The sequence below is a fragment of the Notamacropus eugenii genome, chromosome 1 (genome assembly GCF_028372415.1).
Source record: "Notamacropus eugenii isolate mMacEug1 chromosome 1, mMacEug1.pri_v2, whole genome shotgun sequence".
Classification (NCBI taxonomy): Eukaryota; Metazoa; Chordata; class Mammalia; order Diprotodontia; family Macropodidae; genus Notamacropus; species Notamacropus eugenii.
This window is the reverse complement of record NC_092872.1, coordinates 326,601,868-326,629,071: the sequence shown is the minus strand read 5'-3', so window position 1 is coordinate 326,629,071 and position 27,204 is coordinate 326,601,868. Positions and strand designations below refer to the sequence as shown.

The window sequence follows — 27,204 nt, the reverse complement described above, 5'->3', positions numbered from 1 at the left end:
TGTTTCAACCTCTTTTAGTCTTTGCTTTTAAAAATGTTTTGTTGTCTGCTTTTAATTAGTTAGCTCATTAAAAAATAATCTACCAGTGACTAACTTTTTGACCTCTTTTTTATGAGTTTTTCATTTGTTTAAAGTAACAATAAAGCTTTTGAGGTTCTCAGAAGCTGCAGATTATATTGATCGTTCTAGAATGAAATGTTAATGAAAAATAAAAATTACATAGGATAAAATCAAAATTACTCACCAGTCCTTTAGATTGAATGCCTGAACATCATTGAAGAAAAGCAGATAGTTTTACCATCATATTTATTGGTACTGGGATTTTAAATTCTTGTGTTTTTTTGAGTCATTCTTGGGTAAGAAATTTCATATGCCTTTTTTTTTTTAAGTTCTTAGCCTTGTAGTAATCTCAATCTCTACTATACTTTTATAAATGAATATGAAATCAACTTTTGTATCTACTTTTTTTTACAGTGAATAATCCTGATTTTAAGGCAGGAGTAATGGCTTTGGCCAACCTTCTTCAGATCCAGCGTCATGATGATTACTTGGTAATGCTTAAGGTCAGTTTATATTCCTAAATTTAATATTATGAGAGAAGTACTGTGTTTATCTTTCTTTTAAAAAATATCATAATTCTGCAAAGTATATATGATGTTCTTTACTTAAAACATATATGAAACAGATATTATGAAATTAAAAAATATACATACATATGTGCATACATATACATACACAAGATATAGTACATGGTCCTACTTTGGTGTAGCATACTTTGTATCTTGGAAACAAGACCACTAATCAGTAAAGAAGATTTTCTGTGTATAGGAATAGATGTGTTGGAGTCCTGAGATGAACAACTATTACGTTTATATTTAAGAACTCATCTTGTGGTGGGGTAGCCAGTGTGTCCTTAGGTCTGTATGTTACCCTTTATAGTTTCATTCTTTGCCTGAAAAAAGTATGATGAAAAATGTTGTTTTGAATTATTTTAACATGTGGTTAAATGTAATACGTTCTTTGAAATAATTTTTAAGATACATAAAAGGCATCTTTAATCAAAACTAGAGAAAAATATCTTCACAGCAGCAACAGTTTTTTGTGCTTTAAGGATGGTGGTGGAAAGGGGGAGAGTAGTTTGAGGGCAGGTAGTGAGGTGAGGATGGAGATGAGAACTTAAACTACATATTGTAACCCTTTATTCTCAACATTGGTGAATTCTAACTTATACCGTTGGGTATCCTTGTAATACTGAGTCATAGAAGAAAAAGGATGTGATTTAATTTATCCATCTATGTAAACAGAAGGATTAACAAGTTTTTTTTTAATCTACTAGGCAATTCGCATTTTAGTTCAGGAACGCTTAACACAGGAGGCAGTTGCCAAGGCAAATCAGACAAAAGAGGTATGTATGTTTCTCTATGCTAGAAATTATTTTTGGTAATACTTTCAGATGTTGTAATAAGTAAATATCTCTATACATGTTTTAAGCATCTGTGGTAAGAGTTGTACTAGTTTTATGTGGACATCAGGAGGGGCACTGGAGGGATATTGTTGAAGATTAGGGATCCTGCAACTATTCCTACACACTGGTGAGGTAGGTTGTGATTCTGTGTCCCTGCTGTGGCCGTATTCCCTAATTTCTCTGTTTTTTAAGGAGACTGCTCATATGGTTTTATGATATTAATATTTGTGTTATGGTTCTCTAGTTCTCTTAATTGTTTTAAGATTGTTTTAGTTCTTCTCTAGAAAACTTTGGTTGAGATGTGACAGGAACTGTACTGGTTTTATGTGGATAGCTAACTATATCTTGAAGGCAATATTCACAGCACTAATGGCGACTATGAGTATGCTGGCATAGTTCTGAATTGCAAAGTATAAAAGACTCTCCATATGGAAGGCAAAAGAAAAACATTTATTTAGACACCAGAAAGCTGAATTCCAACACCAGAAAGCCAAGTCCATCATAGTAACCAAGAAGTCAATACACATTAGCACTGCAGGGGACAATGCCATTCCCAAGTCATCCCCCCACCTGGGACCTTCCTACAAACAAACACTCACAACACTAGCTGTGCCTGCCTGTGCTCGCTCTCCTCCACCCTAACTGGTCTCATCAACTTCCTCCCAGCTCTGCTCTACCTTTCCTGTTTCACCTGTTCAGCAAGCTCCTCCCACCACATGTGACTTAGGCTTCCATGTGATTTAAGCAGGTCATATGGGCCTATTAATGGTTGGGAAAGATCTTCAAATTAAGCAAAAATACATTAGCAATACACTAACGTGGATAGTTTAACATACGCTGTGGGTTGTTTTTAATCTCTCTTGGTGTGAATTCAATACAGCCAAATGTGATGAGAGTTCTAAAGTTTTTCAAAGTTGTTTTTCACCTTCTATAAATTGTTCTCCTAGTTCTGCTCACTTCACTCCATATTAGTTCATAGAGGTCTCTCCAATTCATCATTTCTTATGGCACAATAATATTCCTTACATTTATCTATAGCAGTTTTATTTAGCTTCTTCTCATTGAAATACAACACCTTACTATCCATTTTTTGGTTATCATAAAAAGAGCTGCTAATCATATTTTTGTACATAAAGATCCTTTTCCTCTTTCTTTGATCTCTTTAAAATATCAGATTAGTAATGATTTAGCTGAGTCAAAGGGTGCTTTCCCGAAGGACTAGACCAACTAATAGCTCCATTGGCAGTTCACTAGAGTACCTGTTTTTCTACAGTCCCTTCCAAATTTGTCATTTTCCTCTTTTGCCATCTCTGCCGGTGATGTGAGTTGGCTTGCTTTTAATTTATAATTTAATTTATATCACAGTAGCTTTAATTTATATTTTTCTAATTATAAGTAATTTTGAATGTGTTTTCCTTTTCTTTTTTTACCTTTTTAAAAAAAATTTTTTTTAGTTCTCAACATTCACTTCCATAAATTTTAAATTTTCTCCTCCCCACTCCTCTTTCTCCAAGAGAGCGTGCAATCTGATATTGGCTCTACACATACATTCCTTTTAAACACATTTTCACTTTAGTCATGTTGCATAGAAGAATTATAATGAATATGAGCAACCATAAGAAAGAAAACAAAATAAAACAAAAAAGAAAATAGTCTGCTTCTGTCTACATTCAGACTCCATGATTCTTTCTCTGGATGTGGATGACATTTTCCATCATGAGTCCTTTGGAATTGTTTTAGGTCCTTGCATTTCTGAGAAGGGCTATGTCTATCAAATCAGTTATCGAACACTGTGGCTCTTAATGTGTACGATGTTCTCCTGGCTCTGCTCACTTCACTCATCAGTTCATCTAAGTCTTTCTGGGTTTTTCTGAAGTTGTCTGTTTATCATTTCTTATGGCACAATAGGATTCCATTACATTCATATACCACAACTTGTTCAGCCATTCCCCAGTTGATGGGCATCCCCTCAATTTCCAGTTCTTGGCCACCCCAAAAAGAGCTGCTGTAAATATTTTTGTACATGTGGGTCCTTTTACCTTTTTTACCTTTTTATGTTTCTCTTGGGTCTTGATATTGGAGGTCAGTTTTTTGGTTTAGTTCTGGTCTTCTCCTTTTGAAATCTTGAAATCCCTCTATTTCAATGAATGACTGTTTTCCCCCTTGAGGTTAAGCATTTTGCTAGGTAAGTGATTCTTGGTTGTATTCCTAGCTCCTTTGACTTCTAGAATAATAAGTTCCATTACCTCTGGTCCTTTAATGTTGCAGCTGCTAAGTCCTATGTAATTCTGATTGTGACTCCTTAATGTTTGAATTGTTCCTTTCTGGACATATCTAGTATTTTTCCTTTGACCTAATTGTTCTGAAATTTGGCTGTAATGTTCCTTTTGGTTTTTATTTTGGGATCTCTTCCCCGAAGTGATCAGTGTATTTCAATGTCTATTTGCCCTCTGGTTCCAGGAAATCAGGGCAATTTTCCTTGAAAATTTCTGAAAGATGCTGTCCAGTTCCTCCTTTTGATTATGACTTTCAGGTAGTCCAGTGTTTCTGATACTGTCTCTTTTGGATATGTTTTCCAGGTCATATTTTTCCTATGAGATATTTTTACATTTTCTTCAATTTTTTCATTCTTTTGATTTTGTTTGATTGATTCTTGATATCTCATAAAGAGTCCTTTGCTTCTGCTTGCCCAGTTCTAACTTTTAAGGTGTTGTTTTCCTCAGTTACCTTTTTTACATTCTTTTCCATTTGGCCAGTTGTTCTCTTTAAGGAGTTGTTTTCTTCAGTGGATTTTTGTATCTCCTTTTGCATTTCACCAATTTTACTTTTTAAGTGATTTTCCAAGCTGTTGTCTCTTTTTTCATAATTCTCTTCCAATACTCTCTTTTCCAAATTTTTCTTCTACCTCTCTTATGTGATTTTTAAGCTCCTTTTTCATAAGTTCTTTCTGGGTTTGAGACCATTTCCTGTTTCACTTTGGTGGATTTTAACATTGTTGTTGTCTTCTGAGCTTTCTATGGCCACATTCTTTTTTTTGTTGTTTTTCCTTATCATTTCTTTGGCCTTTTTCCTTTTAAATTTGAACTCTTCTCCCATTGTGGTAGGGGCTCTGTGTCATGTTTCTTGTGGCAGTGGCTGTAGGCCCTGGATGTTTAACTGGTGCTGTTCTGATGTTGTTGCCCTGAGGCCCAGGTACTGGGGGTTGATTGGTACTGTTGGAGGCTATAGGAGTCTTGCAGCTTACCTGATGCTGAGCTGGGGTCCTACTGGTTGTGTGTAGCATGTGCTGAGGCTTGGTGGGATTTTTCTACATTTTCCCTGGGCCTACACTTAAGCCTGTGGAGATCTGGCCATCATAGGGTACCTGTTTGCCGGAGGCTGTGCTGAAGCATGTGGAGGTCTGCTGTACTTTCCTCTCATGCTGGAGAATGCCTGTTTGCCTAGAGCTACACTGAAGAATGTGGAGGTCTGACCTACTTTCTTGTTGCACTGGAGGATGTCTGTTTGCCCAGAGCTGTGTTGCAGCATGTGGTGATTCTCAGAGCTGGAGTTTTCCCCGTTCCTCTAACTATGCTAAGGCATATGAGAGGTGCTGGTGTTGGCATTTGTCTGTTCCACCAGTCTGGGATCTCATGCTGGTTTGCTGAGGTGGGGCTTACTGGGATGCTTCCTGCCCTTTTTACCCAAGTGAGATATTGCCTATCCTCCAAATCTTCCAAGCTAAAAGAGAACTCCACTTTGTCTTTCTGCTAACTTTGCTGTTCCAAGATTTGTTTTGGGGTGCTATTTTATGATTGGAGGTGAATATGGGAGAGCTACAGCAATTTACTGCTTACTCCATCATCTTGCTTTCCAGAAGTGACCTATCCAACAACCATAGTTTGTTTAAATTTTAAGGAAATTTTGTTTAAATTTTAAGGCAACTTGTGTAGTTTAGCGCTTTCCTAAAAAGTATTTTTATGTAAGTTCTCTAACTGAAGACTGAGATGATAACTAGTTTTGCATTTGTGTTTTCAGTATATCCCATTTGGGTTTATAGCAAGTCTGCACTATATTTTTTCCCTGTTCTTTCTCCAGTAAAACCTTGTTGCCATCGATTTTTCTTCTGCTCATGTGCTGCTGAATGAGAATTGGAATATCTACTGAAACTATTGACTAGGGCCACGAAAATTTTAGTTCTAATTAATCTCAATTGGATCCTTACTGCAGCAAGGCACTTCTATTATTTCTTCCTAATTGATTCCGTATCATCAAAGCAACTTTTGCAAAACTTTACTTCTCTCCTTGAGGTTCCTTTGCCACTCTTTCACTTTACACTCTGCTGAGGTCCTCACCTTTTACTTCACTGACAAATTTGAGACCGTTCACTCATGATTAGTTGCTCATCTCTCCTTCCTAATTCATATGCCTCTGGGATTGTCCCTTACTGTACTCATTACTCCAGCCTCTGATGATGAAGTGGCCCTTTTCTTCTTACTAAGGGAAACCCCTTAGTGATCCCTTTGTTCCCCTCCCTTCTGTCTTCTTTAGCAGTGTAGAAGCAGACTTCACTATCACCCCCATTCTCTAATCTTCAATGTCTCCTGCATTTTGGCTATTTCTCTGCTACTTACAAACACAACCAAGTGTTCCCTATCTTTAAAAACCCTCTCTAGATCCCACCATCCCCACTGTTGTCCTGTATCTTTGTTTCTCTTGGTATCTAATCTCCTTTAAAATGCCATATGCCATTGGCATTTTGACTTCTCTTCTCCTTTGTTTCTAAATCCTCTGTGATCTGGATTCTGGCCTCATTGTTTGACTGAAATGACTTTTTTCAAAATTACCAATTTTTTTTAGGAAGCTTTAAAAAATATTTTGTTGTAATCAACCAAAATCTATTTCCTCACTTTTCTTCCCCATCATTTGAGAACACAAGTTAAACAACAAAACAAAACAAAAATTACTTTGTTACTCAAAACATGTATAGTTGATCAAAACAACTTCCCATGTTAGCCATGTTCAAAAATATTTTGTCTCACTATGCATTCTTAGTTCTTCTCTCAGGACATACGGTAGCATGTTATAACACTTTTGGCATTATGATTGGTAATGGCACTGAGAAGAGTATGTATGTTTTTATTCAGTTTTGTGTGCACGTGTGTATTATTTCTTCCTTTGACCAATTCAGATGAGAGTGAGGTTCAGGTGTCAGCTCTTCCTTTCTACCCTCTTCTCCTTATTTATAGAAATGTCTGCTTGAGCACCCTATTATATAACACAATTTCCCCTAACGTCCTTTTCCTTTCCCTTCTTGTTTCTCCTCCTTTCCTTGCCCAGTCTATTCTTCTGCTCTCTTTCAGTTCTTTTATATCTTAATGTTCATTCATGTTTCATTCATGTAACTCTTCATATTTCTCTTCATTTTTGTGTTTGAACTTCAACGTTTCTATGCATCTCTCATCTTTTCAATAGGAATGCTTGGAAGTTCCCCGTTTCATTAAAGGTCCATTTTTATCCCCTGTAACATCATACTCAGTTTTGGTGGACAAGTTCTCCTTAGCTGTAAGCCAAATTTTCCTTCTGAATATTGCAGAAAAGAAAGAGCTATATCAGATGAAAGATAACTTATGCTCCAAATTTGCCAGTCCTTTATAGTGATGATTGCTAACTATGGCTCTTCTGTATTTGAATTCATTCTTTCTAGCTTCTTGCATATTTTTTCTTTGTCCTAGAAGCTCTGGATTTTGGCTGTGATGTTCTTGGGGGTTTTCATTTTGGGAATTTTTTTCAAGAAGTGACACCTGGATTTTTCCAATTTTTAATTTCTCCTGAATCTAAGGGATCTGGAAAGTTTTCTTTTGAGATTGCTTTTAATAGGATTTTTAGGCTTTTTAAAGTCATGGTATTCAGATAATTCAGTAATTTAAAAATGTTTTTCTCCTTGCCAGTTCAGTCCTAGTTATATTTTTTCCAGCCTTTTGACATTGTTTTAATATTATTTGTTGCCTTCATAGGTTCATAGATTCTATTTGGTCTGGTCTAATTTTCAGGGAAATTGTTGCTTGGGTAAGGTTTTGCACCTTTTGTACCAAACTGTTCTTTTTCCACTTTTCTTTCATGACTCTTATTTCTTTTTTTTCCCCTTCAAATACTCATTCCATCTACAAAACAAAATTTTATTTTAACTCTTCCTTCATTTCTTTTTCTTTTTTTTTTATATTTCACTTTTAACATTCATTTTCACAGAATTTTGGGGCTCCAAATTTTGTCCCCCCTTGTCCCCTCCTTCCACCCCAAAACACCGCGCATTCTAATTGCCCCCATCTCCACTCCGCTCTCTTCTCCATCATTCCTCTCTGCCCTTGTCTCCATCCTCTCCTCTGTCCTGTTGGGCCAAATAACTTTCTATACCCCTTTACCTGTATTTCTTATTTCCTAGTGGCAAGGACAGTACTTGACAGTTATTCCTAAAACTTTGAGTTGCAACTTCTTTTCCTCCCTCCCTCCCCTCCCCCTCCCTTTGGAAGGCAAGCAATTCAATATCGGCCAAATCTGTGTAGTTTTGCAAATGACTTCCATAATAGTCGTGTTATATAAGACTAACTATATTTCCCTCCATCCTGTCCTGCTTCCAATTATTTCTATTCTCTCTTTTGATCCTGTCCCTCCCTGTGAGTGTCGACCTCGAATTGTACCCTCCTCCCCATGCCCTCCCTTCCATCGTCCCCCCCACCCTGTTTATCCCCTTGTCCCCCACCTTCCTGTATTGTAAGATAGGTTTTCATACCAAAATGAGTGTGCATTTTATTCCTTCCTTTAGTGGAATGTGATGAGAGTAAGCTTCATGTTTTTCTCTCACCTCCCCTCTTTTTCCCCAAACTAAAAAAAAACTTTTGCTTGCCTCTTTTATGAGAGATAATTTGCCCCATTCCATTTCTCCCTTTCTCCTCCCATATATTTCTCTTTCACTGCTTGATTTCATTTTTTTTTTTAAGATATGATCCCATCCTATTCAATTCACTCTGCGCACTCTGTCTCTATGAGTGTGTGCGTGTGCATGTGTGTGTGTGTAATCCCACCAAGTACCCAGATACTGAATAGTTTCAAGAGTTACTAATATTGTCTTTCCATGTAGGGATGTAAACAGTTCAACTTTTATAAGTCCCTTATGACTTCTCTTTGCTGTTTACCTTTTCATGCTTCTCTTGATTCTTGTGTTTGAAAGTCAGATTTTCTTTTCAGCTCTGGTCTTTTCATCAAGAATGCTTGAAAGTCCTCTATTTCATTGAAAGACAATTTTTTGCCCTGAAGTATTATACTCAGTTTTGCTGGGTAGGTGATTCTTGGTTTTAGTCCTAATTCCTTTGACTTCTGGAATATCCTACTCCATGCCCTTCGATCCCTTAATGTAGAAGCTGCTAGATCTTGTGTTATCCTGATTGTATTTCCACCATACTTGAATTGTTTCTTTCTAGCTGCTTGCAATATTTTCTCCTTGACCTGGGAATTCTGGAATTTGGCCACAATGTTCCTAGGAGTTTCTCTTTTTGGATCTTTTTCAGGTGGTGATCGGTGGATTCTTTCAATATTTATTTTGCCCTGTGGTTCTAGAACATTAGGGCAGTTTTCCTTGATAATTTCATGAAAGATGATGTCTAGGCTCTTTTTTTGATCATGGCTTTCAGGTAGGCCCATAATTTTTAAATTGTCTCTCCTGGATCTATTTTCCAGGTCAGTTGTTTTTCCAACGAGATATTTCACATTATCTTCCATTTTTTCATTCTTTTGGTTTTGTTTTGTGATTTCTTGGGGTCTGAAATTCAAATGCTGCTTCCCAGCCTCAGGGCTTTGGGAGGGGGCAGGGCTGCTATTCAGTGTGAGATTAAGTTCAGGTGCTCAGGTGGGGGCAGGGCCGCCTCACAGGCTCAGTTCCCTCAGGGGTTTTATGCAGAGACCTTCAACAATGGATCTGGGCTCCTGCCTGCTTGGGGAGCCCTGGTCTGCTCCCGCCTCCGTTGTTGCCTTCCGAGGGGGCCTGAGTATGGGGGCACCCCACTCCCCTCTCGACCCACCAAAGAGACCTTCTCACCGACCCCCGTCACCTGTGGGTGGAGGGACCCGCGTGGCCGCTGGAGATCCCGTCCCTGAAGTCCGCTCGGATCTTCTCCTCTCGGTGCCGGGGCCGGGGCAGGGCTGGGCTGGGCTCCACCTCCGCAGCGTGACGGACCTTTTGTGAGAGGTTTGCAGGTCCCTCTGGAACAGAAATCTTATCCGTTCCACTATTATGTGGCTTCTCCTGCTCCCGAATTTATTGGCGGCTCTTTACTACGGATATTTCATGGGCTGTGGGTTCGGAGCTAGCGTATTTGTGTGTTTCTACTCCGCCATCTTGGCTCCGCCCCCCTCTTCCTTCATTTCTTGCAGGCATTTTAATTGAATTTGTGCCCAAGCTGTTTTTCTCTGAGCCTTTGCTTATAGATATTTTGGAGTCATTCTCTTCTTATGGGTTTTTGTCTTCAGTTTCATAGCTTTTTATGGTTGTTTTTTTTCTCATTCTTCCAGCCTACTTACTGACTGCAGACTCAGTGTTAGGGCTGGTCTTTTTGGCGCTTCTTGGGGGAACATCCGGTCTGGTCATGTTGCTGCTTTGTTAGGCCATTGACTATTGTTATTCTAGGTTCTCAGGGACAGCCTGGGGACCTGCAAGCTGTCAGTGCTCTCATACTGTTACGATCCAGGATAAACTGGGATTGCTGCCCTTCTGGCCTAAACTCTTTACATTCATGACCTAGTTTGGGTTTGAGCAATAGTAGACTGCTGCTGGATTCAGCCCCTATCAGTCAGCTGAAAAATTCTGTTGGTTCATAGTAATAGCATTGTAGGCTCCCTTTTGTTCTGTGATTCTTGGCCTAGCTATTCCTCTGCAAGTTGGATCAAATGCTGGAAATGAGATCCTGCTCTGCACCTGAAGTCTGAACCACATTACTTTGCTGCTGACTTCCGAACTTCCTCATTTTCTGTAAACCACCCACGGCCTCCCTACCTGGGAACATCATGCCTGTGTGCAAGTTTTCTTCTGGTCTGCTCAGGATTTGTGAGCCAAAGGGTAGTGAATGACAAGGCTGCCAGTTCACAACTGTAACTGTCACAGTATCCCAATGTGCATTTGGTGATAGCCTGCTATGGATCTGGAACCTCCTCTTGCCCTGTTGCATAGCCTCTCTGTGGGTATTAGAGTGTTGCCTGTTGCATGCTCCTGGCCACACTTTGTCCTCATTGTGTGCAGACCACTCTGTATTTCTTTTTTTACTTAGTAGAGCTGGCCAAATGACTGCCTGTAATTTTTTCTGGATTTCTCCATCAGGATTTGGTCTAGTGCATTTTCTAGATCTGTTTGAAAGTCTTTTTGGGGGAGTTCATTGCTTCCATGTTGCTTCCTACCACTTAGCCATCTTGGCTCTATCCCTTCCATTGATCTCTTAATTACCAGGTCTAGTGGCCTCACTTCCAGTTATAGTGGCCTAGTGAAAGGTACAGAGGAGCCTTCCTCTCCCATTTTTACTCTATTAGTGATCTAAAAAGAACACCAGATAAAACAGTGACCAAAAATCCAAAGAGAACCTTCCATAAATTCCTTTGTCCAACCCAAGAATGAACAAAACAACCATGTAGCCAAGAGCTGTCACTGAAAGAGAAGTCTTTCTAAAAAGCCAGAATTAGTACAGTTAAATCACAGACGATCAGTACTAGACTACTTCAGTAGCACTCTGACCCGGAAAATTCCAAGGAAGCAAGACTAATTGAGTGACTGGACCAGGCAACAAAAGAGTCAGTGTCATGATTATAATATCTTTGTAGATCACAGTGTCCTGATGGAAACCCTCAGGGCATTGGGGGCAGCTAACTACAGCAGCACCTTGACTATTTGGGTCCTGAGACCCAAAGCCCCCAGGAAACACAAAAGAGGCAGCCCTGATCATGGAAGCTTCATTGAGAGGACAAAAATATTACCCAAGACCCTGACCAGGGGCAGTCAGTTATAGAATTCTAACCAAGAACAATGAAGGCTACCAACACATGCAGACATACCAAGGGAAGTAGAAGCCAACAGCTGGAACCCTGAAAAGTGATATGTGGACCAAACAGGGCCTAAATGCATATTCGTGCATTCATCTATGAGTGAGGGAAGTAGAGAGGTGAGGACAGAGGAGGCTGGTCCTGGAAATAAATCTCAGGTCAAAAACTAAGGCTAAATATGTGAGTAAACAGAAGAAGAAATATACTGAAGAAGTATTTTGGGCTAATAATTATCAAAGTTGAAGAAAAGAAGACAAAGAAGAAAAGGAAACAAAAACAAAAAAACCTCAGGAATGAAAATAGCTTGGCTACAAAGACTATAAAGAACATTTAACAGAAGTGAAACAAGAAATGAAATTAAAGCTATTGAGGAAAAGACTTGGAAGGAGAATTAATATCTTACTACAAAAAAATGGTAAGCCTTACCCAAGAAATAGGCTCCTTGGAAATTGATTGGTTTTTCTTTGTCCTTGAAGAAGACCAAAATGGCATCACTATGTTGGAATCAAGGTACTCCATCTGACTGCAGCTGATCTGATCAATACAAGCTTGAAAAGCTTTACCACAGGTCAAGCACAAATAGTTCATATGAACATTTGGAATGCTGATGTCTCTAAATTTGCACATTTCATTTTGAGCTATTGCAATTCTGCTTTGCTCATAGAGCACAGCACCTTCTTTGACATAGGTACACCAAATTGGGGAATCCTTTGCCAATGTCTTCTGTGTCATGCACTTGATTCTAAAGTTCTTTAGAGAGACCTTAAGTGTGTTTTGGCTTTGCTTAATTTGAAGCTTCATGTGAGCACCTGCCTTGGGTGAGTTCTCCATAAAATAATGTTTTAGGCAAATGTGTGTTTGGCATTTGAACAGTGTGGTCAGCTCAACAGAGTTGGGCTCTCTGCAGTAGTGTTTGAATGCTTGGCAGTTTAGCTCAAGAAAGGACTCCAGTGTCTACTTCCTTATCTTGCCAGGTGATCCTCAGAATCTTCCTAAGATAATTCAAATGGAAGTGATCCAGTTTCTTTCCATATTTCTGTTAGATTGTCTGAGTTTTACAGGCATACAATAATGAGGTCAGCACAATAGCTCTGATAGGCAGTTAGATATTTCTTCTCTCCCACTTTCCTTTGGAGCCTCTGGCAATGCATACATCAAACTCGACATTTAATTTATCCACAGTATTCAAAATTTCCTCATTTGCTTTAACTGATGGTTTGATGTATGGGTGGTGTAGTGCTGGCTAGTGGAGTGTCTCTGTTTTCTTAGTGTTAATTCTTAGGCCAAAATTAGCATAAGCAGCAGAGAATTGATCCAAACTTTGTTGCCTCTCAGCTACAGAGGCTGCATTAAATGCACAAATATCTATAAATAAAAATGATGCACCAATCATCCCTACACTTTAGTTATGGCTTGTAGTATTTTTGAGTTAAATAATTTACCATCAGAGCAGTAGCTGACCTTGATGATTTTGGAAAGTAGAGTGGGCTAAACAGAAATCAGTGACTCCATGACACAAGAAGTATATTTTAAAAAATCATTGAATTGAGAACTTTTTTATAAAATGTGAAGTGTCTCTGATTTAAAAAATTGTATTGCTGTATTTGAACACAAAGAAAAAGCTTAGGTGACATATTTTTGGAAATCATAAATGAAATTGCCCAAAGAATCAAAGGACAAATTGAAAATATAAACAACCTACCAGTTACCTCCTGAAAAATCTCCCAAATGAAAATTACCTGGATTGTCAGAGTCAAAATTCAAAGAAAAAATATTGCAAGCAGCCAGAAAGAGAAAAGTTCAAATGCTGAGGAACCATAGTTAAAGTCACACAAACTAGACAGTTGCCACTGCTAAAGAGAATTTTTGGAATATGACACTCCAAAAGGCAAAAGATAAAGACTTAAAACAAAAAATAACTTACACTGTATAATCCTACAGGAAAAGACATAGAAGTTTAATAGAATATCTTCAAAGGGCATAGAAGGAATTTTGTAAGACAAATCAGGTGTCCAGATGTGGTTTAGTTCAGTTTTTTCTTTTTTGGATGATCTTAGAGTAATTTTTTTTTGTCTGTTTGGCATAGTAGCCAGATTGCAAAGAACTGGATAGTTGGATGGGCCAGGAGTGGTAGTATATGGCAGTAATCCTTGAGGTTTGGAGTTTGAATACCACTTGAGCTCAGAAGTTCTGAGCTACAGCAGGGTTGTTTTTTTAAATGATTTTAATTGTTTTGTTAAGTATTTCCCAATTACATGCAAAATTTTTTAAAACTACCATTTAAAAAATTTTTAGTTCCAAATTCTCCCTTTCCTGCCCCTCTCTTCTTGAGAAGGCAAGCAGTTTGATTTTGATTATATGTGATGTCATATCAAATATTAGCTTTGTTGCAAAAGAAAATATAAACAAAATAATAAAAATAAAGTAAAAAAAAGTATGCCTTAATCTGCATTCAGAGTTCATTAATTCTCTCCCTGGAGGTAGAGAGCATTTTTCATCATGGGTCCTTTGGAATTGTTGTGAATCATTGTATTAATTAGTATAGCTAAGTCTTTCACAGTTGATCCTCCTTACAGTGTTGCTGTTAATGTGTACAGTGTTCTCCTGGCTCTGCTCATTTCACTTTGCATCACTTTATACAAGTCTTCCCAGGTTTCTCTGAAATCATCCTGATCTTTATTTCTTACAGCACAATTTTATTCCATCAAAATCATACCACAACTTGTTCAGCCATTCCCAGTAGGCATCTCCTTGATTTCCATTTCTTTGCCACTACAAAAAGAGCTGCTATAAAAATTTTTGTACAAATAGGTCCTTTTTCCTTTTCTTAGAACTCTTTGGAATATAGACCTAGCAGTGGCATTGCTGGATCAAAGGGTATGCAGTTTTATAATCCTTTGGATGTACTTGCTAATTGTTCTCTGGTTGGACTAATTCAAAACTCCACCAACAGTGCATTAGTGTTCCAGTTTTTCCGCATCCTCTCCAGCAGTTGTTGTTCTAGCCAATTGTAATAGCCAATTTGTTAGGTTTGAGGTGGTATCTTAGCGGAAGTTTTATTTTTTATTTTATTATTATTATTATTAATTTATCTTGAGTTGTTTTATTTTTCATTTCTCTCATCCATAGTGATTAAGAGCATTTTTTTGGTGAATATTGATAGCTTTGATTTTTTCTGGAAACTGCCTGTTCATGTCCTTTGACCATTTTTATCAATTGAGGAATAGCTCTTATTCTCATAAACTTGACACAATTCCCTATTATATTTGAGAAACAAGACTTTTATAAGTGAAGTGTAATAAACTGCTTCCCCCCCCAGTTTCCTGTTTTCCATATAATTTTGGCTGTATTGATTTTATTTATGCAAAAACTTTTTGATATCATGTAATTAAAATTATCTATTTTACTTCCCATAATTGTCTCTATCTCTTGATTGGTCATAAATTCTTACATTTTTCATAGATCCGACAGTTACATTTTTCCATGCTCTCCTAGTTTACTTCCTGTATCACCTTTTATGTCCCAATCATGTATTTAATTTGACATTATTTTGGTATAAGGTGTGAGATATTGGTCTATGCCTAGCTTCTGTCAAACAGCCTTTCAGTTTCATATTTTGTCAAATGTTGAGCTCTTACCCCAAAAGTTTGGGTCTTTGGGTTTATCAAACATTGCATTACTTCGGTCATTTACTACTGTGTATTGTGTACCTAATCAATTTAGCTGATCCACCACTCTATTTCTTTGCAGTACCAAATTGTTTTGATAATTAATGTTTTTAAATATTGTTTGAAATCTGGTACTGCTAGGCCACCTTCACATTTGTTCTCATTGATTACCTTGATATTCTTGACCTTTTATTCTTCCAGATGAATTTTGTTACTGTTTTTTCTAGCTCTATAAAACAGTTCTTTGGTAGTCTGATTGGTATGGCACTGATTAAGTAAATTAATGTAAGTAAAATTGTCATTTTTATTTTATCAGCCTACCCATGAGCAATTTTATTTCTCTGATTATTTAGATCTATGTGCTTTGTGTGAAAAGTGTTTTGCAATTGTGTTCACATAATTGTGTTCACATAATTTGTCTTGGCAGATAAACCCCAAGTATCATATATTGTCTGCCGTTATTGTTCTTATATTGTCTGCTGAGTTTTGTTGGTTGATTTTGTATCTGGAAAATTTGCTGAAATTGTTAATTGTTTCAAATAGTTTTTTAGTTGATTCTCTAGGATTCTCATCATGTTATCTGCAAAGAATGAAAGTTTTATTTTCTTATTGCCTATTTTAATTCCTTCCATTTCTTTTTCTAGTTTCATTTCTATAGTCTGGATTTCTAGTACTATATTAAATAATACTGGTGATAATGGACATCCTTGCTTGACCCTCTAGTCTTATTGCGAATGCTTCAAATTTATTCCTGTTACAAATAATGTTTGCTGATGTTTTTAGATAGATACTCACTTTATCATCTTAAGAAAGGTTCCATGGATTGCTGTGGTTTTTAGGGTTTTTAATAGGAATGAATGTTGTATTTTGTCAAAAGCTTTTTCTGCATCTGTAGAGACAATCATGATTTTTGCTGTTATAATTGTTGATATGGTCAATTGTGCTTACAGTTTTCCTAATATTGAACCAGCCCTGCCTTCCTAGTATAAATTCCACCTTGTCATTGTTATAATCTCAGTGATGTATTGCTGTAATTTCCTTGCAAGCATTTTATTTAAAATATTTATATTGGTGTTTATTATGAAATTGGTATATACTGTAGTTTTCTTTCTGTGCTTTGGTCTTCCTGGTTTAGGTATCAGAACATTTGTATCATAAAAGGAATTTTTAGGACTTCTTTGCCTATTTTTTCAAATAATTTATATAGTATTAGATTAAATGTTTAGTAGAATTCACTTGTGAATTCATCTGGGAATTTTTTCTTAGGGAGCTATTTGATGGCTTCAGAATTTTTTTTCTAAAATAGGGTTATTTAAATATTCTACTCATCTTTTGTTAGTTTGAAAAGTTTATATTTTGTATATACTCATCCATTCCACACAAAATTGTCAATTTTACTAGCATACAGTTGAGCAAAATAACTCCTAATAGTTTTAATTTCGTCTTCATTGATGGTACATTCACTCTTTTAATTTTTGATTCTAGTAATTTAGTTTTCTTTCATATTTTTAAATATCAAATTAACTAATAGTTCATCTATTTTGTTCCCCCCCCCCATTAAACCAGCTTCTAGTTTTATTTATTATTTCAATAGTATTGTTTTTCGTTTCACTTTTAATTAATTTCTTCTTTGATTTTCAGGATTACTTAATTAGGGATTTTAAATTTGTTCTTTTTTTCTAGTTTACTTGCATGCCCAATTCATTGATGTGCTCAGTCTCTCTTTTATTGATATACACATCTAGAGATATAATTTTCCCCCTAAGTACTGCTTTGACTTTCCCACATTGTCTCGTTGTTTTAATTCTCTTTAGTGAAATTATTATTTCTATGATTTGTTCTTTGATCCATTTATTCTTTAAGATTAGATTATTTAGTTTCCAATTAGTTTCTAATCTATGTTTCCACAGCCTTTTATTAAATAGAATTTTGTTCCCTTTTTTTTTTTTTTTTTACAATGTAATGCATCTTAAAGCAGTGTATTTAATATTTTTGCTTTTCTGCATTTGGTTGTGAGATTCCTGTGACCTAATACATTGTTAATTTTTGTGGAGGTGCCATGTCCAGCTGTTCTTTTCTATTTCCATTCCATTTTCTCCAGAGAAATATCATATCTAACTTTTCTAGGATTCTGTTTATTTCCTTGACTAGTTTCTTGTTTATTTTATGGTTAAGATTTATCTAGCTCTGAAAGAAGAATGTCAGCGTTCTGCTCTAGTACAGTTTTACTGCCTATTTCCTCTTGTAATTAACTTTTCTTTTAAGAATTTAGATGGTATGCTATTTGGTGTGTATATGTTTAGAATTGATACTACTTTATTATATATGGTTCCTATTAACAAGATATAATTCCCTGCTTCCCTTTTAATTTGGTCTGTTTTTGCTTTTGTTTTGTCTGAGATCATGATTGCTTATTCCTGCCTTTTTTACTTTGGTTGAAGCATAATAGATTTTGCTTTAACCTCTTCTTTTAATTGAATATGTCTCTATGTTTTAAGTATGTTTCTAGTAAACAATATATTGTTGGGTTCTAGTTTCTTTTTTAAAAATATTTTTGTAAATAATATTTTGTTTTTATAAGATTTTGAGTTCCAAATTTTTCTGCCTCCCTCCTTCCCTCCCCAAGACAGCAAGCAATCTGATACAGGTTATATATGTGTAATAATGTTAAACATATTTCCCCATTCGTCGTGTTGTGAAAGAGGAATCAGAACAAAAAAGAAAAACTATGAGAAGAAAAAAAAAGTGAAAATAGTATTCTTCAATCTGCATTCAGACTCTATCTAGTTCTTTCTCTGGATGTGAATAGCATTTTCCATGATGAGTCTTTTGCAGTTGTCTTGGATCGTTGTAGTGCTGAGAAGAGCTGTCTATCATAGTTGATCATCACACAATGTTGGGTTTGCTATGTACAATGTTCTCCTGGTTCTGCTCACTTCATTCAGCATCAGTTCATGTAAATCTTTCCAGGTTCTTTTTGAAATCCACTTGCTCATTTATTACAGCACAGTAGTATTCCATTATATTCATATATGACAACTAGTTTAACCATTCCTAAATTGATGGGCATTCCCTCAATTTCCAATTCATTGCTGCCACAAAAAGAGCTTCTGTAAATATTTTTGTACATGTGGTTCCTTTTCCCTTTTTTATGATCTCTTTGGGATACAGAACTAGTAGTGATATTGCTGGATCAAATGGTAAGCACAGTTTTATAATCCTTTGGACATAGTTCCAAATTGCACTTAAAGGTTGGATCAATTCATAACTCCACCAGCAATGCATTAGTATTCCAATTTTCCCACATCTTCTCCAGCATTTATTATGTTTCTTTTCTGTCGTATTAGCCAGTCTGATAGGTGTGAGGTAGTACCTCAGAGTAGTTTTAATTTGCGTTTCCTTAGTAGTGATTTAGAGTACTTCATATGATTATAGATAGCTTTAATTTCTTCCTCTGAAAACTACCTGTTTATATCCTTTGTTTATATCCATTTATCAATTGTGGAATGACTTGTATGCTTATAAATTTGACTTAGCTCTCTTCATATTTGAGAAATGAGGCCTTTAATGCTGCCTATAAAAATTGTTTCCTAGCTTTCTCCTTTCTTTCTAATCTTGGTTGCTTTGGTTTTGTTTGTGCAAAATTTTAAAATCCATTTTGTATTTCACGTTTTCTATCTCTTGTTTGGTCATAAATTCTCCATATATCTGACAGTAGTTGTTCTCTTGATTTGCTTATGATATCACCCTTTATGTCAAAATCATATTTTGACCTTATCTTGGTATAAGGTGTGAGATATTGGTCTGTGCCTCGTTTTTGCCATATTATTTTCCAGTTTTCCCAGCAGTTTTTTTCCAATAGTGAATTCTTATTCCAGAAGCTGGAGTCTGGGTTTATCAAACAATAGATTACTATAGTCATTTTTTCCTGTATTTTGTGTATCTGTTCTTGTATCTTGTGTAATCTATTCCACTGATCCATCACTCTATTTCATAGCCAATATCAGATAGTTTTGATGATTATTGCTTTATAATATAGTTTGAGATCTGGTATGGCTAGGCCACCTTCCTTTGCATTTTTTTTTTTATTAATTCCCTTGATATTCTTGACTCTTTGTTCTTCCAGATGAATCTTGTTGGTTTTTTTTCTGCTTCTATCAAATAATTTTTTGGTAGTTTGATTTTCATAACAATGAATAAATTCATTTAGGTAGAATTGTCATTTATTATTTTTCCCATTTAATAGTATTTTATATTTTCCAATTAATGTAAAGATAGTTTTCAACATTTCACTTTTGTAAGATTTTGAGTTCCAAATTTTTTCCCTCTCTCTTTCCTCCCCCCTCCACAAGACAGCAAGCAATCTGATATAGGCTATACATGTGCAGTTGTATTAAGCACATTTCCATATTAGGCATGTTGTAAAGATGAATTAGAATGAAAAGGAAAAACCATGAGAAAGAAGAAACCAAAAAAAACAGTATGCTTTGATTTGCATTCAGACTCCATAGTTCTTTCTCTAGATAACATTACTGAATAAGTAAATTAATTTAAATAGAGTTGACATTTTTATTATATTAGCACTGCCTACCCATGAGCAACTCATATTTTTCCATTTATTTAGATCTGACTTTATTTATGTGAAAAGTGTTTTGTAATTGTGTTCATAAAGTTCCTGGGTTTGTTTTGGCAGATAGACTCCCAAATATTTTCTGTTGTCTATTGTTACTTTAAGTGGAATTTCTCTATCTCTTGCTGTTGGACTTTCTTAGTAATATGTAGAATTGCCAATGATTTATGTGGGTTTACTTTATATCCTGAAACTTTGCTAAAGTTGTTTCTTATTTCAGGTAGTTTTTTTAGTTGATTCTCTAGGATTCCCTAAGTATGCCATCATGTCATAGCTTTTTTGCTTCATTCCCTATTCTAAATCCTTCAATGTCTATTTCTCCTTTTACTAAAGCTAGTATTTCTAGTACAGTATTGAATAACAGTGGTGGTGATGGACATCCTTGTTTGAGCCCAGATCTTATTGGAAATGCTTCTAGCTTATCTCCATTACATATAATGCTTGCTGATGGTTTTAGATACATGCTGCTTATGATTTTAATGAAAACTCCATTGATTCCTCTGCTCTCATATGTTTTTAATAGAAATGAGCGTTGTATTTTGTCAAAAGCTTTTTCTGCATCTATTGAGATAATTCTGTCATTTCTGTTAGTTTTGTTGTACATATGGTCAATTATGCTGATAGTTTTCCTAATATTGAAACAGGCTTGCATTTCTGGTACAAATCTTACCTGGTCATAATGTATTATTCTCATGATAGTAGTTGTAATCTCTTTCCTAATATTTTATTTAAAATTTTTGCATCAATATTCATTAGAGAAATTGATCTATAATTTTCTTTCTCTGTTTTGGCTCTTCCTGGTCTAGGTATCAGCACCATATTTTTCCAAATAGTTTATTGAATATTGGAATTAATTACTCTTCTTTCAATGTTTGATCAAATTCAGGTGTAAATCCACCTGGCCCTGCAGATTTTTTTCTTAGGGAGTTCATTGATGTCTTGTTCAATTTCTTTGTCTGAAATGGGATTATTTAAACATTTTATTTCCTCTTGCGTTAATCTGGGCCACTTATATTTTTGTAAATATTCATCCATTTCACCAAGACAGTCATATTTATTGACGTACAGTTAGACAAAATAGCTCCTAATTGGTTTTTTTTAATTTCCTCTTAATTGGTGGTGAATTCACCCTTTTCATTTTTCATACTAGTAATTTAGATTTCTTCTTTTTTTTAAAATTAAATTAACCAAAGGTTTATTTGTTTTATTATTTTTTTTATAAACCAGCTCTTAGTTGTATTCATTAACTCAACAGTTTTCTTAATTTCAATTATATTAATTTCTCCTGTGATTTTCAGAATTTCTAATGTGGTATTTAATTGAGGATTTTAAATTTGTTCTTTTTCTGTCTTTCTTAGTTGCATGCCCAATTTATTGATCTCCTTTTTCTCTATCTTATTCTTGTAAGCATTTAGAGATATAAAATTTCCCCTAAGAACTGCTTTGTCTGCATCTCCTAAGTTCTGGTGTGTTGTCTCATTGTCATTCTCCTGAATAAAGTTATTGATTATTTCTGATTTGTTGTTTGACCCACTCATTCTTTAGGATTAAATTATTTAGTTTCCAATTAGTTTTTAGTCTGTCTTTCCATGGCCCTTTATTACACATAATTTTTCTTGTATCAGGATCTGTAAAGGCTTCATTTAGTATTTTTGCCTTTCTGCATTGAATTGTGAGGTTTTTATGCCCTAATACATGGTCAGTTTTTGTGTAAGTGCCATGTATTGCTGAGAAAAAGGTATCTCAATTCAGTTTTCTCCAGATGTCTACCATATCTGACTTTTCTAAGATTCTGTGTACCTCCTCAAATTCTTTCTTGTTTAGTTTGTGATTAGAGTTATCTAGTTCTGAGAGTAGGAGGTTGAGGTCACCCACTAGGTGTTTTCTTCAGGGGATTTTTTTTCCCATTTGGCTAGTTGTGTTTTTTAAGGAATTGTTTTCTACAGTTTCCCAAACTGTTGACTCTCTTGCATACCTCTCATTTCTTTTCTCAGTTTTTCTTCTACCTCTTATGTGACTTTTATAATCTTTCTTGAGCTCTTTCAAGAAGCCTTTTTAGATTTGAGACCAATTCATATTCCTCTTTGATGTTTCATATGTATGCATATTGAAAATGTCATAATGAAAACTTAACTGAGTTTCTGTTTTGATCTTCCCTATCCCCATAAAAAGAGGCTATATTTAGTGTTTTTGTTTTTTGTTCATCCTGTTTGCTTATTTCCTGACTTTTAAAGTTGAACTCTGCTTCTGGGGTACAGGAAGCACTTTATCAAACTTTTTATGCTGGGGGCTATGGGTCTGGTCATTTGCTTTTTGTGCTGTCAGCTGGAGCCTGTAGGGATCTGTTAGCTTACTTATTTGCTGAGCTGGGGTTCTAATGGTGGTGTTTGATGTGTGCTGCTGCTCATCATTTCTTATAGGACTATAGAATTCCATTATATTCATATACCACAAGTTGTGCAGCCATTCCTCAAATGATGGGCATCCCCTCAATTTTCAATTTGTCATTTTTATTATATTAGCTTGTTCTACCCATCAGCAATTGATATTTTTGCAGTTATTTAGATCTGACTTTATTTGTGTGAAAAGTGTTTTGTAGTTTTGTTCATATAGTTCCTAGCTTTGTCTTGGTGGGTAGAATCTCAAATATTTTATATTGTCTGTAGTTATTTAAAATGGAATTTCTTTCTAGCTCTTTTGGGATTTCTTGGTTGTATATAGAAATGCTAATGATTTATGTGACTTTATCTTGTGTCATGCAACTTTGCTGAAATTGTTAATTATTTCAGGTAATTTTTTTCTAGGGTTCTGTAAGTGTAGGGAATCATCTGCAAAGAGTAATGGTTTTGTTTTCTCATTGCCTAGGCTAATTCCTTCAATTTCTTTTTCTTCTCTTATTGGTTAGGTAACATTTCTAGTACAGTCTTGAATAATAGTGGTGATAATGGCCAGCCTTGTTTCACCCCTGATCTTACTGGGAAAGCTTCTAGGCTATCCTCATTCCATATAATGCTTACTGGATGGTTTTAGATAGATATTACTTATCATTTTAAGTAAAGTTCCATTTTTTCCTATGCTTCTATGTTTCTAATAGGAATGAGTGCTGTATTTTGTCAAAAACTTTTTCTGTATCTATTGAGATAATCCTATGATTTCTGTTAATGTTGTTATTGATATGCCACTTATGCTGATAGTTTTCCTAATATTAAACCAACCCTGCATTCTTGGTATAAATCCTACCTGTTCATAGTATGTTATCCTGGTGATAAGCTGCTGTAATCTCTTTGCTAATATTCTATTTAAAATTTTGGCATCAATATCCTTTAGGGAAATTGGTCTATAATTTTCTTTCTCTGCTGTGGCTTTTCCTGGTTTAGGTATCGCAACCATTTTTGTCTCATAAAAGGGATTTGCTTCTTTTTTTTTTTTTAACTATATTTCCAAATAGTTTATATAGTATTAGAATTAATTGTTCTTTAAATGTTATAGAATTTCCTTTGTAAATCCATCTTGCCTGGAGATTTTTTCTTGATGACTTGTTCAGTTTCTTTTTCTAAAATGGAATTAAGTATTTTTGTTTCTTCTGTTAATCTAAGCAGTTTATATTTTCATAAATACTCGGGTTCTAGTTTCTTATTGATTCTTCTTTATGCTTCCATTTTATGGGTGAGTGCATCCCATTCACACTCACAGTTATGATTGTTAACTGTGAATTTCCCTGTATCCTATTTTCATTTATTTATTATTTTCTCTTTTTATCCTGTCCCTCCTCTTTAAAAGTCTATTTTGCTTCTGACCACTGCCACCTTTTGTCTGCTCTCCCTTTTGTTGCCTTTCCTTTTCTCTTATCTCTTTCCCCATCTATTTCCCTGTTGGGTAAGGCAGATTTCTGTTACCAGTTGAGTATGTATATATATTTTTCTTTTTTGAACCAGTTTAGATGTGAGTGAGGTTCAAGCATTGCTTGCCCTCTTCCTCACCATTTTCCTCTTCAATGTATAAAGGTCTTTCTTGTGTACTTCTTTTGTTTGAGATAATTCTCTCAACTATTCTTCTTCCTTTCCTACTTCTGCCAGGGCATCCCTCTTTCTCGCCTGTCCAGTTTTTGGTTTTTTTTTTTAACATCATGCCAAAATAATTAATTGACTCATTCCCATAATCTCTTCCTGTGTAGAATCTAACTGCCCTAATATTAGTTAAAGTTCTTAGAAGATGAATTTGTCATCTTCCTTTATAGAAATGCACTGAGTTTTAACTTCATTGAATCTCTTCTGATATCTCTTTCATCTTTACCTTTTTATGCTTCTCTTGAGTCTTGTATTTGAAAGTCAGATTTTCTATTCACCTCTGATCTTCTCATTAGGAATGCTTGGAAGTCTTCTATTTCATTTAATTTCCATTTTCCCCATAAAAGTTGTTTTGCTAGGTAGGTTGTAATCCCAGTTCTTTTTGTGGACTAGATTATTATTCTAAACCTTCTGTTCCTTTAACATGGTAGCTGCTAAATCTTACGTGGTACCGACTTGTAACTCCATAGTATTTGAATGGTTTACTTTTGGTTGCTTGAAGTATTTTATTATTTGGCTCTAATATTCCTGGGAATTTTCATTTTGGGATCTCTTTCATGTGGTAATCTGTGGATTCTATTTCTCTTTTATTCTCTGGGGCAGTTTTCCTTGATAATTTGTTGGCTTTCAAGTAGTCTAGTAATTCTTAAATTCTGTATATACATCAGGTGCCTTTTTCTGTGTTTTCCCTTACAAAACATTTTTTCCCCAATTCTGCACCAGTTCTGATTCCACTTAATATGGAATATGATAGATAGTTGCCTTCCCCAAAATATGTTCTATGTTCCCAAATGTAACTTCTCTTTTATCAGTTTTGTCAAATACCTAAAAGACCACCCGGATGAGGGTATATTGCCTACAGACTGCATAGAATTCAAATTCTGCAAATTACTGTAAGGAGATTAATCCATTTGGTTTAATCCATACATCCTTGGAGCTACATGGTCTATGACTACCATTCTTCAGAATTATTTAGGACATGAAAAATTTGCAATTTTTTCTAGTGCTTATTGTCCAGTCACTTTAAGTTGTGTCTGACTCTTTGCAAACCCATTTAGGGTTTCCTTGTCAAAGATACTGGAGTGGTTTGCAGATGAGGAAACAGGTAATGGGGTAAGTGACTAACCCAGGGTCACACAACTACTAAGTGTCTAGGGCCACATTTGAACCCATGAAGATGAATCTTCCTGCCCTCAGATCCGGCATTCTATCCACTGCACTGCTCATTCCTAATCCTGCCACACTTTAGAAATATTGTTGTGAGCTCAGATGGAACTGTTCCTGCTGAAAGCCACCTTGATGCCATCAATGTTATTGATAATTGATAATATAATTATTGATGCATCAGTAATAGCATTTAGCTTTATATATAATGCAAACCTGTCTGTCTTAGTTTATCCTAACAATCTATTATTAACCCCATTTTATGGGTGAAAAAATTGAGACAGATAATGGTCAAGTAACTTGTCCAGTGTTCCAAAGCTTCAGGCAGGATTTGAACAAGTCTTCCAACTCCAGATTTATCCGCAGTACTACTACCTAGGCACCTCTTCTGGGCACTAAGGCATGGACTTGTAGTCAGGAACTGCACTCACACTTATACGCTCTAGAGCATCAGTAGGCCACACTTTCAGATTTCTATCTGCAGCTCTGACTTGACTTCTGAGCTTTAGAAACAGATTTCTAACTGTATGTAAAACATCTCCATGTGAATGATCCATTGGTATGTCAAACTCAGAATGCCCAAAGCCAAAAGGACAGATGTTCAAAATCCAAAGTTATCTTTGCATTTTCAAAAAAGCCCTGCTCCTTCCCACTATGATGTTACTGATTTTGTCCATGTAACCCCTGTTGACTCTGTCACTTCTTGGACAGTCTGTACTTGGGCCGTCCGTCACAGCCACTTCTTCCTTTTGAGAAAATTGAGCTTTACCCCCTGGCACCTCCCTGGTCTTTGATAGACGAGCTTTGGCCTTATCTTTCTTGGCCACTTACATCTAGGCCTCCATTAGGGCTTTCTGGCCTCTGCTCCAGGGCTTTCTACAGTATTTTAAAGGCCCTTCCTAGACTAAACCCTCTTTCCCCTACAGTTTTTTACCTCCTGACTAGACTCTCTCAGGTAATGGCTCTGCCTACTCTTCTCTACTCTGAGACAGATTATCTGTAGTTTTGTGGGGCATTTTACCACCACCTGTCACAAGTTTTACCTCAAAAAAGGACTATAAATGGTTGTATTTCTTGTTTCTTTCACTGAATATCTTGCCAATAAGTGGTTAGAGTATTTGCTTAAAAAATATTTATATCCCCCTGTTATTCTCTCCGTCTCAGTGAGTTTGAAGCACTGGCTAGTAAAATGTAAACCCTATACTCCCTCTCCAAACATTCCCATCCCCTTCAGCCTTAACCCTCCAAATATCCAAATTCTTTCCACCCTTTTCTTCTGTGGTCTACAGAATAAATCTCTTCTCCATATTTAAGAAGGTGCTTGCATTTCCAGTGTCTATCACTTCTTTTTTTGAAGTGTATGAAATATAAGGATGTGAAGCTTTTTTTATATTATCTACAAGTCCTTTAACTCTCTCATTTCTTTTTCCTGCACTTTATTCATATCCTCACTTTTCCTGCCTTCACTTTGAAGTAACCAAATATCAGAACATCATCAGGTTCTTCACAGAATTTCTCTTCACATTGCTTTAATTATATAATTTATCCATTATAAGATGCTCATGGCATTCTATTAAAATTCATCTGCTTGATGTAAAATTAGATGGTATTTAAACCAAGTAGGTAGAAACTTGCTTACCTCCAGATTGTCTGAGTTCTTGATAAATTAAATATATGAGTATTTAGGGCTAGTGCAAAGCAGCTTAAGGACAGTGATTGTAAAAACCAAGTCTAATCTATTTATGTTGCCCATTGCATTTTTTTTAATGCATCAAAGTATACATTAGAGTTCTTTTAGTTTGTTGGGTATAGTGAATGACAGGAAGTGGGATACCCTTTGTCCAACCTTTCCCACCTCTCTCAACCATGCCCTTCCTTCCAAATGTCCAACCTTTCCACCCTTTCTTGCTGTGCTTTATGAAATTCCTGTTCCATAATTAACAAGGTGCTTGCCTTTGCTATTTTTCTTAATGCTACCAAACTTCAGAAATACTGTTCTGAACTCAGATGGATCTGCAATTAGTGAAAGCCTCCATATTCATCCTTGGTTTTGATGCAACAGTTAGTATTTATGTACTTCGATATTATCTCAGTCCTCACAGCAGTTCTAGGAGGTAGGTCCTAGTAATTGGATTTTTCTTGGGGGTGGTA

General features: G+C 35.8%; 1 protein-coding gene across 1 annotated transcript in view; it reads left to right on the top strand.

The window, feature by feature from the left end:
- The window catches only part of RTRAF (RNA transcription, translation and transport factor), a 44,122-nt gene that overhangs the window by 14,629 nt on the left and 2,289 nt on the right, over positions 1-27,204 (top strand). Inside the window, exons 5-6 of the mRNA XM_072629713.1 lie at positions 475-563; positions 1,337-1,405. Of these exons, the coding sequence (XP_072485814.1) occupies positions 475-563; positions 1,337-1,405 (158 nt within the window). The remainder of the gene's footprint in view (positions 1-474; positions 564-1,336; positions 1,406-27,204) is intronic.